At 40.2% G+C, this 19,578-nt stretch overlaps 1 protein-coding gene across 1 annotated transcript in view; it reads left to right on the top strand.

Moving 5' to 3' along the window:
• The window catches only part of LOC145409320 (uncharacterized), a 554,443-nt gene extending 536,128 nt beyond the window's left edge, over positions 1–18,315 (top strand). Inside the window, exons 13-14 of the mRNA XM_080279791.1 lie at positions 16,944–17,068; positions 18,161–18,315. Of these exons, the coding sequence (XP_080135917.1) occupies positions 16,944–17,068; positions 18,161–18,292 (257 nt within the window). The 3' untranslated portion in view covers positions 18,293–18,315. The remainder of the gene's footprint in view (positions 1–16,943; positions 17,069–18,160) is intronic.
• Positions 18,316–19,578: the final 1,263 nt, after the last annotated feature.

Genomic DNA, 19,578 nt, shown 5'->3' with positions numbered 1-19,578 from the left:
CAAGACCATTCTGCTTTTACTCCTTGTCTTTTCCTCGCTGATACTTATTATAATTAGCTACTTATTCCCAGTGATGCAAACTTATTTTCAGTTGTGAGCAGGTATGACAAATTTTACCCTTTTCTCTTACATTACGCAATTATAAGGACGAAAACATGAGTTTACGAGTATAAACTCTCGCATTGCAAAAGCACATACTACTCTATCTTTTCATCTGTAACATCTTACATTTTAAATAAACCGCTACATCCTGGTCAACCGAAAATGCTGATTTCGAAGTTTTGAACTCAGTGAATTTACTTATGAACCTCTATATTTGATTACTCGTGTCAATCGTTTATATGCACTGGGGATGCTAGACTATGACACAAGTTGACATTCTCCAAGGAGCTCCGATTCTCGGCAAATTTTTTAGGTTCTCTTTATATTTCATTCACTGGCATATATTAATTCTTCAAGAGAGTTTTCTTAATGGAAAACTAGCCAAATGCAGTGTAATAACTGCATGTTTTTGAGTAAAAGTTGTCTCTTTTCGTGCTTGTTGATCGAACCATTTAAAATATTCCTACTAACTTAGGCCGCTTTCCCGCTTTCTGTCGTCGACCCAGGAGAAAACAAAAACGCAAATAAATTATTTTAAATTGTCCCCAAGTATTGTAAGCGAAATGATTTGATAAATAATAACGACAAATTTTAATTCTTTATTGAATCTTTCTTCTTTTCAGTCTTATGCAGCAATAAATTGTTGCGCGTTACCATACTTGATATGAACTCCACAAATTATTTCTGACTGTCCCTGAGCGATAGTTGTGAAATTTCAGTTAGTTCCGTTTAGGATTTCCTATTACCGTAACAAACGCACTGCTTCCTAAAATTTTTGAAATATACTGGTATTTTGACGTTTACTTATAGTTTTCTGTAAAATTTTTACATAATAGGTTTCACCTTGTAAAGTTAATTATAACTCTTAGGGCGACTGTACAACTCTTATTTGAGGGGAGGCTCATCACATACAGCTATTCTTGACAAGATGCAGTCAAAGGATTTTTTAATCATTAATTCTCCGCCTCTTACTGGCTTCCTTCAACCTCTGTCTCTTCGCCACACTGTTGCATCTTTATCCCTTCTCTTTCACTACTTCAATGGTCACTGCTTCTCTGAAATGTCTGTTTGTATCCTCCCAGCACTTTGGCGGGTGCGTGGCACCCATTTACCAACAAACTCTCATACCTTTTCTGTCTAGGTCTGTAATGCAAAATTTAACTGTAACTCCCAGTCTTTCATGTATGAAACAGATGAACTTTGGAACTTTCTTCCTCTGTCTGTATTTCCCACTGACTATGACTTACAGCCTTTCAAATGCAGTGTGTCCAGGCATTTTGAAAAAAGCAGATCTTGAATTCGGCTCTTTGGTATCTTTTTTTTTTTTCTTTCTTTCTTTTCTTGGAGAGAACAATCTTGTGGGCTTCTGGCTTTTGGTTCCTTCGTCCTTGCCTTAAAAAAAAAAAAAAAAAAAAAAAAAGCCAGACCCAGAGACAGGTGGGGTGAATCCCACGTAAAGATTAAGATGATATGTGGAAAATGATACCATCAGTAATGATAATAATAATAATAATAATAATAACTGTACTGACACTGCTACTACTACTGCTACTACTTCTGCTACTATTGCTACTACTACTACTACTACTACTAGCAGCAGCAGCAGCAGCAGCAGCAGCAGCAGTAGTAGTAGTAGTAGTAGTAGTAGTAGCATTAGTAGTAGTCGTAGTAGCAGTAGTAGTAGTAGTAGTAGTAGTCTATCTATCTATTACCAGATGCCTTAATCCCGTAAGGGGTGGCCACAAACAAATCGCCTCCACGTCGCTCTGTCCCCCGCCATTTCACTGCCCTGCTCCCAGCTCACACTCCCTCTCTCATACACCTCTCCACTCCACCCCTCCATCTCATCCTTGGCCTCCCCCTCCTTCTCCCCCCCTCCGTCTCACATACACTCCCCTCGTCAATCTCTCATTCAAAATGCAGTACTCTTCACATGGCCAAACCACCTTAATATGTTTCTCCTATTGCTTTCTGTCACATCCACATCCATATCACAACACTCCTACACTTCCTCATTTGTCAGTCTGTCTCTCCATGTGACTCCACATGCTCCTCTCGAATAACTCATTTCCACTGCTCTCACTCTCGACTTCTGTCCCTCTAACAAGGTCCACGTTTCACTTCCATATGTTAGAGTTGGTATCACAATACTGTCATGCAGTAGCTTTTTCACTTCCATGATCACTTCCCTGTTTCTTATCACTGCTTTCAAGGAACCAGCAACATTTCTTCCCTGTTGCACCCTTTCAAGCACTTCACCCTCTCAACTTCCATCCTTACTCATCACACTACCCAAGTACTTAAACGCACTCACATTCTCCATTTCCTCCCCATCCAATCTCACTGTACATTCACTGACTTCACTTCTCTCGAAGACCATAACATTACTCTGCCCAACATCCTTATACACTCTCCCAACTCATCCACCAAGCCTTCCAGCTTCCCTTCATCTTCACTTAACAACACAGTATCATCTGCAAACAAGAGTACAGGGAGTTTCCAAACACTACCCTCTCTCACTAGGGCTGCTCCAACATCCACTGCCTTACCTTGTATCTCTTTTATAACCCCATCCATATACGGACTGAACAAGAATGGAGACATGACATGTCCTTGTTTGAATCCAACCTTCAAATAGAAAAATTCACTCAGTTCACCATCCACACGCAGTGAAGCCTTGGCACCTTCGTACATGCTCTTGACTGCCTTCAACAACTTCCCATTTACTCCATATATTCTTAATACTTTCCACAATCCTTCCCTATCCACCATGTCATATGCTTTCTCCAAATCCATGAAGGCTGCATACAACTTTTCCTTCTCTAGACTCTTTTCCACTAAAGATCTAAGAATGAATATCTGATCTACACAACCTCTTCCCTTCCTAAAACCTCCTTGTTCTTCTCCAGCTAATTCCTGTGTTATTTCCCTAACTCTGTCAATAAGTATCCTACCATGTACTTTTCCTATTGCACTAAGAAGGCAAATGCCCTTATGATTACCAAACACTTCTTTTTCCCCTTTTCCTTTGTGCAAGGGAATAATTATACCTGACTTCCAATCCTCCAGGACTCTACCTTCCTCCCATGCCAATCTACACATCTTCCACATCCATTCTATTACTATCTCTCCCCCATGCTTCAGCATTTCCCCACATACTCCATCAATTCCAGGGGCTTTCCCCATTTTAACTTTCTTCATTGCTTCCACAACTTCTATCCTACTGATTTCTTCCTGTCTTCTCACATCTTTCCTACTCCCAGCCATTCCCCAGCCACTTATACTTGCATTACTTTCATTAGCGCCGAAGTGGTGACATGTGGAGGTGTAGGAGGACTACTGGGCCTTGGGATAGGCTACTGCCCCCGAGATATAGGCCCTGAAGCCTTTGCCCAGGGTCGGACACATAAAAAAAAAAAAAAAAAAAAATTCTGTATGTTCAGCAATTCATTAAAGTGTTATCTCCATCTGCTCACTTTTTCGTCACTTCTCCACTAGTAATCTACCATTTTTATCTTTCACTCCCCAACTAACTTCTTTGGCACCCTGTTTAATTCTCTTTACCTCCTTCCAGAACATTTTCTTAGATTCCCTCCTCTTCACACTCAAATTCCTTCCAAATTCCTCATCCACTCTCTTCTTACTCTCTCTTACTAATCTTTTCACCTCTCTCTTTCTTCCTACATACAACTCTATCTTCCAGTTCTCAATCCCCTCGACGCCCCTGTTTCTCGTCCACTCACTATATGTGTTTTTCTTTTGTGCCACAGCCTCTCTCACCTCTTCAGTCCACCATGCTGTTCCCTGCATCCCCTTTTGTCTTCTCTTCACCCCACACACCACCTCACATGCAGCACAGATTTCTTCATTGAGTATCTTGCACAAACCTTCCACATCCCCCATCTGCTCCAATCCATATTTACCCAATCGCTCCTCCACTTCCCTATTATATTCTACCTTATTCCATCCTCTTGTAACTTTTCTTCCCTCCTTGTAAGAACTACTTCCTCTTGTCCTTCCCTTCTGCTATTTCTCCATTTTGTTTGGACATTGATTCTGACCACCACCAAGTGGTGGTCCGAAAGTCCACTCCCCCAACCTATATATACTCTTGCATCCATTACACACTTTCTCATCCTTTCATCCACACACACATAATCAGTCATTGCCTTCAGTTCATTCAGTTCACCATCCACCCTTCTCATCACTTGCCACATATATCTATGGATCGTTTTGTGCCTGAAGAGGGTATTAGCTATCACCAACCCCCTTCCAGCACAAATGTCCAGTAAAGGACTGCCATTCTCATCCATCTCTGCAGGCACACCCCACTCACCAAGTACTCCATCCACCTTCACATTCCCTACTTTTCCATTCATATCTCCAATCATTCCTTTCAAACATTACCAAACACGCTTCCACATTTGTCCAGAACTCTTCTCTCACTCTGTTTGCACGATCTTGTGTTGGTGCATACACGCACACAATCGCCCACATTTGTAGTCCAACTTTCACTCTTACCCACACGATCCTAGAGCCAACTGATCCATACTCTCTTATACTCTCCTTCCATCTGTTACTCACAACAATACACACTCCTTCTTTTACCCTCTCGTTCTCACGTACTCCCGCGCATATACCCAATCCATACTCTCATTCTCTCACACTCTCTCCTCTCCATTTAGTTTCAGTAAATCCACATACATTCACTTTTGCACCCTCAAGCACCTGGACAATCTCTCTTTCTTTCACCTCATCATTTGCATCCCTTTCATTCCATGTAGCTATCTGTACTAAGTCCTTTTTTTGGTCCTTAGTCGTCAACTTCCGGTCAGTCCTGGTCCGAAGCTTCATGTTCGTATTTTTAGTTAGCTGTTTGCAAGGGAGGGTCATTAACCCTCCGCCAACCCACTTGTTATCACGTAGGGAATACGTGTTGTTTGGTTATAAGGTTACCACCCAGCATTGTAAATGCTTTCCTGGTTTACAGGAAAACATCTGGATTGCCACTCAATGTAGAGCTGCTCCAAAAACAGGTTATCAGTACACTAAGTGGGTGGATGATGGGTTCCCCCACCTACCACATAATTATAATAATAATAATAATGAAAGAAAAGAGTTCGAGAGCCGAATGCTAATCGTCTGCCAGAATATTTTGTTGGCCAATTTACAAGCATGCCCCCCTCCCTCCTGCAAGGCCCTTGGGACGGGGGGGGACGCCTCCCTCGGGGGGGGAGAGAAGATTTTGGTCATATCTTGATACTCTATTTTTTCATGTTGATAGCTCAAAACCGTTCAAGAAATGTAATGGTTCTAGAGGTGAGTACTGAAAACTAGATGACCTTTGGCAGCTATTTTGGTGACCTTGGCCTTGACCCCGACTGCCCATTTTCGAACTTGTCCAATATTTTGGCCATATCTTGTTACCGAAGGTTTCATGTTGATAGCTGAAGTCGTTCATGAGATATAATGGGAACAGTTATGCACACACACACACACACACACACACACACACACACACACACACACACACACAGCAGCTACCAAGGAGAACAGACGTGCACCGACAGTGCTCCATACTGAGCCAGAACGGCCAGTGGCATTACCTAAATTAGTATCTTTATATGAGTCAAGCTCTGTACCAGGTTAGACTAAATGATTTTCTATTATTAAAAAAAGAAAATAAGAAGAAGATTAAACAAGACTTGTTCAAACAGAAAAGAGAACCGAGCAGCGAAAGAATGCACTCAGTCAGCTGATTGTTTGTTTAGACTACAACTGCCCCAGGGAATGTACTGTAAGTACTCTGTGCTTTTAGTATTGCAAAATGGCCACATACTTTAGTAAAGCAAATTTAGAAAAGAAAAGAGATAAAGGTAGAAAGCAAGATGATGATTTCTACCAAAAACTGGTTGAAATGGAGACTCACAATAGACTGGTTGAACGTGTACAGTACACAAACTGGAGATGGCTTTCCAGAATGAAATTGATGAAATAAAGAAGCAGATGCACTTGCAAAATGAAGAAATAGAAAAACTAGGAAGGGAGGTCAACAAGAAAGACACAACCATCAGTGAACTAACAGTGGAACTGAGTACATTTAGGAGGAAAATGAGTGAAATGGCAAGTACAGTAGTCAATCACGAAAGTATTATGGAAGAGTTCAAAAATGATACAGAGACAATTAGGCAAGTAAGCAGTCTGATAGACCAGAGCAGTGATATTGAGGAGAAGATAACACAGATGAATGAAGCTGTGCAAAGCTACAAAAATGATGTGGAAACCACGTATGCTGAAATGGTGAAAGTAAAGAAAGACTTAGAAACAAGGGTGGAAGAAAAAAGCATCAAAAAGGAAGTGAAAAGAATAATCCAAAACAATCCAAATTTAGTCAGAGATTTAGTAGATATCAACAAATCTATAGTAATCACTGGTATAGAAGAGGAAGAAGTAAAAAAACAAGATCACAAGGGACAAAAAGGAGGTGGCAAATGTAATGAGCTTATTGAAAGAAGTATCAGAGGAAATCTGTAGTAAAGACATAGAGGAACACAAAAGGTTAGGGAAATACGAGAAAAGCAAGTCAAGACCTCTAAAGGTAACTTTCCAGAGTGTAAACACCGTGGAGGAGATACTAAAAAATGCAAAGAATCTTATGGAAAAAGAGGAGTTCAAAAATGTATGGATAAATAGATGCCTAACACAAGAGGAACTGGAATTACTGAAAGAGAAGAGGGAGGAAGCAAAAACAAAAAAATGAGGGAAGATCAGAAGAGGAGAAGAACACATTTTTTTTTTTTTTTTTTTTTACAAAGTAATAGGATTGCAGGTACGAAAGTGGTACATAAACACGAGGGAATAAAAAGGAGGAAGGTAGTAGAACCATGTCATGACAAGTATATAAACAAGATGATAAAGTTGATGTACTCAAATGTGGATGGAATGGTATCTAAATTACTAGAGATGAATGATTATGTCAGAGAAAATGAACCACATATAATATGCCTAACTGAAACAAAATTAACACCAAGGACGTCCAATGACATACTAAACTTAGAGGAATACAATATATGGAGAAGAGACAGAAACTTAAAAAAAGGAGGAGGAATTATAATATTAACCAAGAAAAATCTAAAAGTCAATGAAATAAAACTAGATATACCCTCAAAAGTAGAACTGATTGCAGTAGAGATCAACACATCTGAAAGGAAAGTAATTGTAGCCAATTTGTACATGCCACCCAGATCAAACACATGGGAAAGAGACGAATATGAGGACCTGGCAGAGAGTACAATTCAGAGTTTAAGAGCATTACTACATAAAATGGAAGAGAAATCGGAAAGAATTATACTAACTGGAGATTTTAATACAAATATAAATTGGAATACTCTAGCTATAATTAGCCAATAAAGCTGTTGGGACCAAAAGCTCCTGGATCTCGTGCAAGAGTTTTTCCTAACGCAACTTGTGAGGGAAACCACCAGAAAAAGAGGACTCGATGTACCTTCAATGCTAGATCTCATATTTACTAGGCAAGAAAATGATATTAACTGTTTAATATATCACCCTCCACTCAGCAAAAGTGATCATGCAGTACTAAATTACAACTTCAGGATAGCATATGACATAGTTAACAGCAATGAAAGTTACAAAAAGAGCCTAAACTATAAAAAGGGAAATTATCAAGACTTAAAGAAGTATTTCTTAGAAGTTGATTGGGAAAATGAGCTTAGAGGACAAGATTTAAATGCTGTATATAAAAAATTCTGTGAATTTTATGAAATAGGAGTCCAGAAGTACATCCCACAGCACAAAGAAGCAGATAAGAAAATACAGAAATGGTTCAATACAGAATGTAAAAAATCAAAAGAAAGAAGAGATTTGTTGTGGAATAGATACAGAAGACACAATAGTGAAAGGGCATATAATAATTACAAACAGGCAAGAAACGATTATACAAGAATAAGGAGGGAAGCCCAAAAACAGTTTGAGGAGGATATAATAAATAAAAGTAGTGATCAACCAAAGCTATTTTACAGCTACATCAGAAGCAAAACCAAAGCAAAAGATAAAATACAATCCATTACGGACGAGGGAATCACCTATACACAAGAGAAAGATATTTGTGAAGCACTAAACAAGAATTTCCAATCAGTTTTTACAGACGAATAAAATTTTGAGAGGGACTGTGTGGAACATGCATGTCCACACATACTACCAGATATACAAATATCAGAAAAAGTATTACAGGAGAAGTTAAGTAAATTAGACAGAGGAAAAGCAAATGATCCTGATGAAATTTCATGTTGGGTACTACGAGAATGTGCAAAGGAGTTAAGTTAACCATTATTTTTAATTTTCAAGAAATCCTTGAGTCAAGGTAAACTCCCTGATATTTGGAAAAAAGTAAATATTGTCCCCTTATTCAAGAAAGGGAATAGACAAAATCCACTCAACTACCGACCAGTATCACTGACCATTGTTGTAAGCAAGGTATTAGAAAAGCTTATAAGAAAAGCTTGGGTAAATCATCTAGAAGAACACAGTATGATAACAGAAAGACAGTTTGGTTTCAGAAAAGGAAAATCATGTGTTACTAGTCTGTTGAGCTACTATGACATAGTAACAGACACAATACAGGAAAGAGAAGGATTGGTGGACAGTATCTATTTAGATTTCAAGAATGCATTTGACACAGTACCACACCAAAGACTTTTATGGAAACTGTACCATCAAGGAGGAATTCGAGGCAAACTGTTTTGTTGGATGCAAGATTTTCTCATAAAAAGAGAAATGAGAACAGTACTAAGGGGAAACTACTCATCATGGAAAAAGTGACTAGTGGAGTACCACAGGGTTCAGAGCTGGCACCAATCATGTTTTTAGTGTATATATATGACATAAACAGTAACACTGGAAATGAAAGCTATCTAAATATGTTTGCAGATGATGTAAAAATACAAAGGAGAATTACTAACACAGACTCTTGTAAAGAGCTACAAGAAGAATTAAATAAACTTCATGAATGGAGTAATACCTGGCAAATGGAATTCAATGTGGACAAGTGTCATGTAATCAAATTTGGTAAAAGTGGAAAAAGACCTGATTGGGATTACACGTTAGGAAATAAAACCCTACACACATCAGAAAGAGAGAAGGACCTAGGTGTGATTATCAATAACAGACTATCTCCGGCTGACTACATCAGTGAGAAGGTACGGAACATGTATACACTGCTTGCAAATATGAGAATAGCATTCACATACATAAATGAAGACATGCTAAGAAGGATAATAACATCATTCATTAGACCAACCCTGGAGTATGCATCAGTAGTCTGGAGTCCTCATTTCAAAAAACACATGGACAAGATTGAAAAAGTTCAAAGGGCCGCTACAAGATGGATACCAAGCTTAAGGGATCTAAGCTACGAAGAAAGACTAAATAAACTGAATCTACCAACACTACAGGAGAGAAGGAAAAGAGATGACATGATAATGCTATATAAATGCATATCAGGGAAGGAGAAAATAGACATAAATGATTACTTAACATGTGGGGAAGCATCAGCAAGAGGACACTGCAAAAAACTGCATAAGAAGAGAGGTGATAAAGACGTAAGGAAATTCAGTTTCCCAAACAGAGCAATTGATCAATGGAATGCACTACCGAATGAAATAGTGAGTGCCAAAACAATTCACAAATTTAAGGATATGTATGATAAATATGGTTTAAGACACGGGACAGTACGAGCTTGACTCATTCCTGTAAAGATACAATTAGGTAAGAACAATTAGGTAAGAACACACACTCAGAGGCGGGCAAAATCATTATTGTTATGCCTTGGTAAAGGCGGGCGATAACTGGAATTCTAAAACTGCTGAAGAAATATTTAAAGAACTCCACATTCGAAATGAAAATACATCTGTTATCACTGCTGATCTAATATTGTGGGACCTTTAATATGTCTGAAAAACTTTTAAGGATTTTTGACCTGTGACCTTGAATTCAAGGTCACGGTCATTCATACTATGCAGATCCTGTTCACTCGTGATCCCCTACATTTTCACTGAGTTTGGTCGAAATTGGGCAAATAGTTTCTGATTTAGCACTTTCCTGAATGAGACATGCATTTCGATTTTCCTCAGTATCTCAAAAAGTATTTGGTCGATCTCAGTATCAGTAAGCAGGTGCACTAGTATTTTTTTTTTTTTTTTTTTTATGTGTCCGACTCTGGGCATAGGCTTCACAGCCTGCTATCAAGGCCCAGTAGTCCTCCTACATGCCATACACCTCTACATGTCACCACTTCCTCGCTAACACCCACCGTCCATATTGAATACATGCTAGGGCTGTCTCATACAGGACTGGTGTATTGGTATTAGCGGGGGTACTTTTATGACATGTCGGCGGGTTATCTGGTAGATCAGTAAAGCCTGATTTAATGAAATTCAAATCCTTAAACTGTTCCCTGCCCCAGCCGGGATTCGAACCTGGGTCCGTAAGGACTGCAAGCCACCCCTCTACCGATTGAGCCACCGCCTCCCCCAATTGTTGACTACTACATACTGGACATCTGCAAAGTAATCGATTTTGTAGTTTTTGCTGCACAGGGAAGCAAATAATGAAAAAAAAAAAAATAGCAGAGAACGCTAGTGCGGCGCTAGTGCCAGAAAAAAAAAAATGTTCCAAAAGAAGCCTGTAACTAAGATGCATCAATCCTGAAACTTTCAAGTCTCTATCTCCATCGGTCTTGGAATGCCTGCCTTCTCGATCTCCCCCTCCCCCCTCTCCCCTTGCCCCCCTCCCTAAAAAAAATAAATAAAAAAATATATACAATATCAATAAGAACTCCACGGAACGTGGAGTTTTTCATAATAATAATAATAATAATAACAATAATAATAATAATAATAATAATAACAATAATAATAATAATAATAATAATAATAATAATAATAATAATATTATTATTATTATTATTATTATTATTATTATTATTATTATTATTATAATTATTATTATTATTATAATAATAATAATTATTATTATTATTATTATTGTTATTATTATAATAATAATAATAATAATAATAATAATAATTATTATTATTATTATTATGGGGGCACACATCAACCACTCACTTCATGTAGAGATGCCATGTGATTTCTACACTGACGGACAAGCCAAAGGTTTCCTGTCCCAGTTTCCTGTACCCAGGAAACCATTTACTACGCTGGGTGGTAACCATATAACCGGGGTTTCGGGCAGGCTTAAGTGCCCCCCCCAGATTCCCCTATCCAATATCCCTTAATCATGGCAGTCGTTTCAGAGAGCCTCGGAGGGCCCTATACCCGCCCAGGGCCCCAACCAAATGGGCAGATTCGCATGGCCATGTGGAATGTGAGAGGTGTGAATGAGGAGAGCAAGAGGGTGGAAGTGGTGAATGTGTTGAAGAGTGCGAGATATGCCATGATGGCATTGTGTGAAAAGAAGATGAAAGGGCGTGAAGTGAAGTGGGAGGGTGTGAAATGTGTGAGATCAGGAATGAATGGGCGAGGAAGATGCAAGGAAGAGTTGCGTTGTTGATGAATAAGGTGTGGCAGAGTGGAATGACAGACTAAAAATGTGTCATCTCAAGGTGTATGTATGTCAAGGTGAAATTGGCGATAATTCCAGTGTATGCACCGTGTAAGGACAGGAGTGAGAGAGAAGAAGACAGGTTTTGGGATGAGCTCGATGAAGTAGTGGAAGAAATGCCCACGAGATATAAAGTGATTGTAATGGGGAATATGAATGGAAGAGTAGGCACTGGTCTTGAGGATGACGCAATGAGTTGTTATGGAGTACCAGGAGAAAATGATAATGGGAAGCAACTAAAGGATATGTGTCAGGGGAGGAGGTTTTGCATTTGTAACTCGTATTTCAAACACAAAGATGCACATAAATATACGTGGTATAGAGGGAACGAGGATCGTGTTGAAAGAAGCCTGACTGATTACGTGCTAGTAGAGAGGTCAATGATGGGAATGGTTGCTGATACGAGGGCCGTGAGAGGACGATGTGGAGGCCTGCCAGATCATATGACTGTGGTTTGCTAGATCAAGCTGAGAGGAGTGAGGTGGTTCAGGAAAGAAAGGAGCAGTCAGGGAGATGCTGAGGATCAAGGAAATGAGAGATAATTACAGGACCAAAGTAGAGGAGGAGTTAGAATCAGTGAATTGGAGTGAAATGGATCTGGACAGCCTGTGGAATGCATATAGGGATTGCTTAGTTGGGAATGCTTAAGCAGTGTGTGGTGTGGCAAGAGTAACAACAAAGAAGAAAGGTACGGCATGGTGGGATGAGGAGATTAAGAGAGTGGTGGAGGAAAAGAGGAAGAAGTGGCTAAAGTGGTTACAGGACAGGGGTTCAGTTGAAATAAGAACTGAATATACTGAGAGCAAGAAGCACGTAAAGAAAAAAGTGAAGAGGAAAAAGAAGGAGGTAAGTGATGATCTAGGAAGAAAAATGAATGCAAACTACTATGATAATAGAAAGTTATTCTGGAAAGAGGTGCGGAAATGTAGAAGTGAAAGTGGAGCGAAATGTGATGGTGTGAAGGATGTAGGTGGTAGATTATTAACCCAGGGGGATGAAGTAAGGACCAGATGGAAAGAATATTTTGAAAGCCTGATGAATGGGAAGAGAGAAAGCAGAATGGCTGTAAACATGATTGGTTTTGGGGGTGTGCAGAGAAGCAATGCAGTGCCAGGAGACGTGACACTCACACAGGTGAAGTGCTGTGAAGCGGCTGAAAATGGGAAAGCAGCTGGGGTTGATGAGGTGTATGCAGAGATGCTTAAGTGTAGTAGAGAGAGTGGAATGAAGTGCTTGTTGGAGATATGTAAGAATGCATGGATGAGTGAAACTGTGCCAGCAGAGTGGAAAAAGGCTGTGATCGTACCCCTGTACAATAATAAAGGTTAGCGAAGTGAGTGTAAGAATTATCGTGGCATAAGTTTATTAAGTGTGGTACGGAAGGTAGCTATATGGAAGAATAACTATAGAGAAATTAAGAGAGATATCATTAGTCCTAGTAAATGATGAACAGGGTGGCTTTAGGAGTGGCAAAGGATGTGTGGATCAAATATTTGCAGTGGGACACATAGCAGAGAAGGCCTGTGATAAGGACCATAAGGTGTTTATGGCATTCATGGATCTGGAAAAAGCATACGACAAAGTGGACAGAGAAGGATTGTGGAAAGTTTTGCACATATACAGTGTAGATGGTAAGCTGGTAGGTGCCGTCAAGAGTTTTTATGATGGTAGTGAAGGATAGGTAAGGGTTAATGGGCATCTAAGTGAATGGTTCATGATTGGTGTGGGCGTGCGACAAGGTTGTGTGATGTCCACATTATTGTTCAATATATATAGATGGATGGGGTGATGAGAGAAGTAATAATACGAGTAATGGAGAGAGGGATGGCGTTGGTAATGAATGGTGATGGATGGAATATCTCAAATTTGTTGTATGCTGATGATGCAGTACTGCTTGCAAGTACCGGACAAGAACTCGGTAGGCTAGTGCAGAGTTTTGCTGATGTCTGTGAGCGTCGTGCCTTGAGAGTAAATGTAGAAAAGAGTAAAGTGATGGTTGCTGAGAGAGAAGGTGACTCCCAGTGCGATGTTACAGTGAGTGGAGAGAGACTGGAATAGGTGAGAGAGTTCAAATACCTGGGTACAGTGATAGAAAAGAGAGGTAAATGTGCAAAAGAAATTGAAAGTAGAGTGACACAAGGAAGAAAAGTAGATGGTACAATGAAGCCTTTGATAAGAAACAGAGGCTTGAGTGTTGCTGCTGCACGAGGCTTACATGAAGGAGTGTTAGTGCCGACTTTAGCATATGCATGTAGACTATGGTGTGGCATGAAAATGAAAAGTCAAGAGTAAGAGCAGTGGAGATGGGACTGCTGAGGAATGTATGTGGAGTGCAGAGGGTGAAAAGGATACGAAATAATGTGATTCGTGAAAGATGTGGAGTGAGGAAGTCGGTGGACACCAGAATCGAAGAAATAGTACTAAAATGGTATGGTCATGTGAAGAGAATGGATAAAAATGGAGTGGTGAAAAAGGTATGTCTGAGCGAATTTGAAGGAGGGAGGAGGTGAGGTAGGCCAAGAAGAAGGTGGGGAGGTATGGTGGATAAGTGTGTGAGGAAGAGAGGTTTGGAAGTCGGTGAGGCTAGGGAACTTACAAGAGATCGAGGTGGCTGGATGAATGTTGTGAGGAGAAGTGCATGGTCAGGGATTTTTGGCACCCCTTTTTAACGTAGCAGCGTCCGGACTGACTCAATCGGATATTTATGTGAAGCTACAGAACGTGGTGAATGTTTCTGGCGTATCGGATAGAGCCAGGATTCCGTGGGCTTGAATGATGGGTGAATAGAAGCGTGGCCCATTGGATTGGGCAAATTTGGGCTGCCTGGGCATTGCTACTCCTCACCCTGCCCTACGGCGGGAAAGGAGATCCGGATGATGATGATGATGATGATGAAGATAACAATAACTAGAAGACTGTACCTATCGGAGATAGTTAATGAATTCCATTTATGATAAAATAGCTGATATGCAAAACTTATGTATTTTTGTAATGACTCAAAAGCCGTTAGTCAAACTACCACAAATAGGTAAACAAACCTGGTCCAGGAGCAGACAACTTCTAGGGCCAGGTTTTGATTATCCTTTATGGAAGAGCAATTAAGAAGGGGTGTCGTAAATATATTAATGTTGCGGATGAATGACCATTTTTTTTTTCTGAAAACGAATGTTTGGAAAATGACTTTTCATGAGATTTTCGGTCATATCCATGTATCTATAATGTTTCTGGAGTAAACTGTGGTTGAAAATTTTGCGATTTTTGGACATTTTTGGACCTGTGACCTTGAAAAATAGATCAAAGTCACTGAAACTGTTTTTTTGTAGTAATTCAAAAACCGTTGGTCAAACCGCCACCAAAGAGTAGCCTATACAGACCTGGTCCAGGACCAGACGAAACTTCTTAGGGCAAAAAGTGGCTCGATTATGTTTTGGTTTTCGTATGGAAGAGCAGTTGAAAAGCAGGTTGGCCGAAGCATTGGATGTCACGCATGAGTGACCTTCATTTTTTTTTTCTCCATAGGAATGTTTGGAAACAGTTTTATCACGGGATATCCTTCCATGTTCATGGATCTTTTAGAGTTTTGGAGTGAACGAGGGTTGAAAATTCATTATTTTTGGTAATTTTTGGACCTGCGACCTTGAAAAGTAGGCCAAGGCTACTGGAACTGGTTCATTGTAATAGGGTCATGTTGCTTGTACATTCTCAATAAGTATGATGAAAAGTGTAGATAACAAGCAACGGAATAATAATAATATTAATATTATTATTATTATTATTATTATTATTATTATTATCATTATTATTATTATTATTATTATTATTATTATTATTATTATTATTATTAATAATAATAATAATTTGTTTTAAGAATAATATATTTGTCCTACCTGCGAATATGTTTTTTTCATCCCACTTGACACATTTCGCCGTGCTTAAATTTAATGTTGGCATCTTAATGGTAGGTGGTGGCGACCATCATCCACTCACTTGATGTAGAGCTCCCTACTTCTTCCTTAGCCTTTATCATTCATTTTCTGTGTCTGCCCTCCTCTCGTCATATTTCTCCCATCTTTCCTGTCACTTCTTATTGCTTTTCTTACCTTTACAGGTGCCTTTACATTGAATGACAAGCCAAATGGTTTTTTGTAAGCCAAGAAACCATTTACTACGCTGGGTGGTAACCATATAACCAAACCATACGTACTCCCTACTTGTCAACAAGTGGGTTGGTGGAGGATTAGTGCCCGTCCCCATAAAATAAATAACTCAAAATCAAATGGCCACCCCTTACGGGATTATGGCGTCTGGCAATAGATAGATAGAATAGATCTTTTTCTATTCAACTCTCCTTATCATCCCCCCCCCCGTCTGTCTGTCTGTCTGTCTGTCTGTCTGTCTCTCTCTCTCTCTCTCTCTCTCTCCCTCTCTCTCTCTCTCTCTCTCTCTCTCCTACCAGCCTATCTCCCTGCTTCTCTCATTGTCTGTCCTATCCCTACCTCCTTTTCTTTCATATACCCTTCTCTCATCCTTTCTACCTTCCTCCCTGCCACCCTCCAGACATCGAAATATGCTCTTCTCCTCTTTCTCCAACCTTGCTTTCTTCCTCCTTCCCTCCATCGTTGTCCTCCCCTATATCTCCATCTCTCTGTTCCTACTTCCCTCTCTCTCCTCTATATCCCAGCCTCCCCGACCCCCATCATAACCCAACCATTCCCTTCCTTTCCCATCATCACTACGATTTTGTCACCCACCTTCTCATCCCTTTCCCGCCTCGTCCTGTTTTTCTAGCCTGGTCTTTGGCAGATAGAATAGTTACGTCAGATATAACCTATCCTGTAAGAAACAGCCAAGAAACAGCCAAAAGATCAGTTGATGTTTGCTTTCCTTTGTACTCCAACCCCATCTCACACACTCATTTTCTGCCTCCCACGAATCCCTCCCTTCGTCCTTCCCTAACCTTTTACCTACCTCTCTCATATCGCTTCCTCCCCTTTCTTAACCCCTCTCTACTTACCTTCATGCCTGTCTCTCCCATCCCTCCATCTTGCCCCACAATTAACCCGACTATTTTCCAGGTCTCATTATTTTTTCTCTAACCCTCCCATTCCCCTAGCTCGCTTCCTCCCTCTCTCCCTCCATCCATCCAATCATCACTACTCTTCGCTACTCCGCCATCTCTCACCCTCGTTCTCTCCCTGCAGGTGACTCCCTCAAGTACCACCAGGGTGCGGGTTTCAGCACCAGGGACAGAGACAACGACTTCAACCCTCGAGGACATTGTGCCAGGACATTCCATGGCGCCTGGTGGTTCACTGCCTGTCATGAGGTGAGCATAGCGTCTGGCCGTTCAGAATAACGGCTGAGAGTACCAGCACAGTGCTGGGAGTGAGAATGAAGGCTGAAAATAAGGTTGGGTAGCTAGGACCAAGAGTAACGGCTGAAAGAGCTTGAAGGTTTACTACTTGTCGTGGCTTGAGCTTCAGGGCTGGTGGTTCAGGATAAGGCCTGAGAGTAAGAGAACGGGGCTGATGGGTGAAAATAAGTGTGTGAATGAGGACTGCCAGCTGGGACTATGACTAATGGCTGAGAGTTAGAGAGTTTGGTGGTGTACTGTTTGTCATGAGGTGAGGGTGAACTTTGTAGCCTGGGATAAGACCTGCAGGCTAATTATAAAGTCCGAGAATAAAATAGGGCTGGGAGTCAGGGCTAGGGCTTAGATTAGGGCTAATAGTAAGGATGCAGTGATGTACTGCCTTTCTTTAAACGAAGGCCTGTGAAATGAAAATATGGCCTAATGATTAGGAATAAGAACAAAGGGCTTGTTAATGTGGGCAGTAGTAAGGGCTAAAGGCTGATAGTAAGAGATTAGGGTTGGGAGGAAGAGTAAGGCTGATAAAAGCAAAGTTGATCGTGGGTGTAACAGTATGGTTCAAGAATATGGGAGCCGGACAAAGTAAAGAGAAGAGGGACCACGACTGCAAAATTCACGGGAACGGGTAGTGAATAAGATACAAGAGTGTGCTAATTATAAAGTCAAAGGCTAAGAATAAGGACTTTGACAACGCTTAAGGGCAGAGGTTGAGCATAAGGGATGAGAATAGTGAACGTGCTGTGAATGAACATAAGGCCTGGAATACGAGACTTAGGACTGAGGGATATCCATAAGAGTGAAACGCTGCACAAAATACAACAACTAACACATAAGGGATTAAACAAGACAGGAGTGAGAGCAGGGCCAGGAATAAGTGCTTAGGGTTGGGGTAATGAAACTAAGAGCTCTATATGTCAAGATAAATTAATGGCATTATAAGTAAAATTTGAAATATGCATGATCATAATTTTAGATGAAACATATTTTTTCATGTAACTGGTGCTAAATCTCTCTCTCTCTCTCTCTCTCTCTCTCTCTCTCTCTCAGGCACACCTCAACGGGCGGTACCACCACGGTCGACACAAGAGTTACGGTGATGGCATCAACTGGTTTGCATTCAGAGGCCATAACTATTCCCTTAAATACTCGCTTATGAAGATCAGAAGGACCAACATCTAGGACTTGAGAGACGCTTGGAGACGCAGGAGGAAGGTAGGAAAAAGTAGAGAACCTGAGAAACAGAAGAAGATGGAAAGAGAGGAAAGTGGAAGACACAGACGGGGAAGTTATTAACTGGTTTGTATTACGAGGCTATAACTATGCTCTAAAATACTCACTTATAAATATAAGAATCATGAATATCTAGCACTGGAGAGACTGGAGGAAGATAAGAGGAACAGGAAGACGTGAAGTGATGTAGGAAGAAAGATACAACGTTTGGACGAATGTGAGGCGTGGAAGGAAGTGAGGAAAAGCAGAAAGAATGATGCAGTGACAGATGGAAAGATACAGAGGAGAAAACTGACAACAAAAAGGAAAAATATTAATATATCTCCAGAATTATCTTCTTAAGATCTAGAGAATCAACATACAATATAAGGCATGTATAGTGGAACAGCTACTGTAAAGAGAAAGTGTAGCCTATAGAAGAAATGAGATATAAGAGGAACGGAAGTGGTAAATGAGAAGAGTAAAAAATGGAAGAAGTTTGGAAGAAACCTTATGGGATCTCCTTCAACTACTGCTCCATAAGGATTAAGTAGACAGATATGTAAGAGGAAAGGGAGGAGGAGCAGGTCTGGAGGGAGAATGGGGGCACTTGGAAAGATGGGATTAGAAAAAAGAAGAAATTGGGGAGAAAAGGAGGGAGGAAATAGGAAGGAAATATATTGGTGTGTTCTCGAGAACGTCAGCAACGACGAAAATTATGATGATGATGGAGAAGAAGAAAACCAAGAGAAACACACACAACACACACACACACACACACACACACACACACACACACACACACACACACACACACACACACACACACCAGCGAGAAGAAATAAAAAGAAGGCCATAGTGATGATGGTAGAGAACCGTGGTTCTCAACCTTTTGGGGGTTGTTGATCATGACCACTCTCAGATCTTCATTTTTCATTTACCTTATATATATATATATATATATATATATATATATATATATATATATATATATATATATATATATATACTGTATATGAGAAGTGTTCATGCACACCACCACATCTTGTTGCCATAAACGCCTCAACACCACATGGTCATCAACACAATACCACATGGTAGTAAACACATGGTCATAAACACTAGTACTCCACATAGTCATAATTATCACAATACCACATAATCATATAAACCACCACACCACATGGCCATAAAAACCACCACACCACATGGCCATAAAAATCGCCACACCACATGGCCGTAAAAACCACCACACC

Source organism: Coenobita brevimanus, chromosome 80 (genome assembly GCF_032717465.1).
Source record: "Coenobita brevimanus isolate Jiangsu-jjx chromosome 80, ASM3271746v2, whole genome shotgun sequence".
Classification (NCBI taxonomy): Eukaryota; Metazoa; Arthropoda; class Malacostraca; order Decapoda; family Coenobitidae; genus Coenobita; species Coenobita brevimanus.
This window is presented reverse-complemented; position numbering and strand designations above follow the sequence as displayed.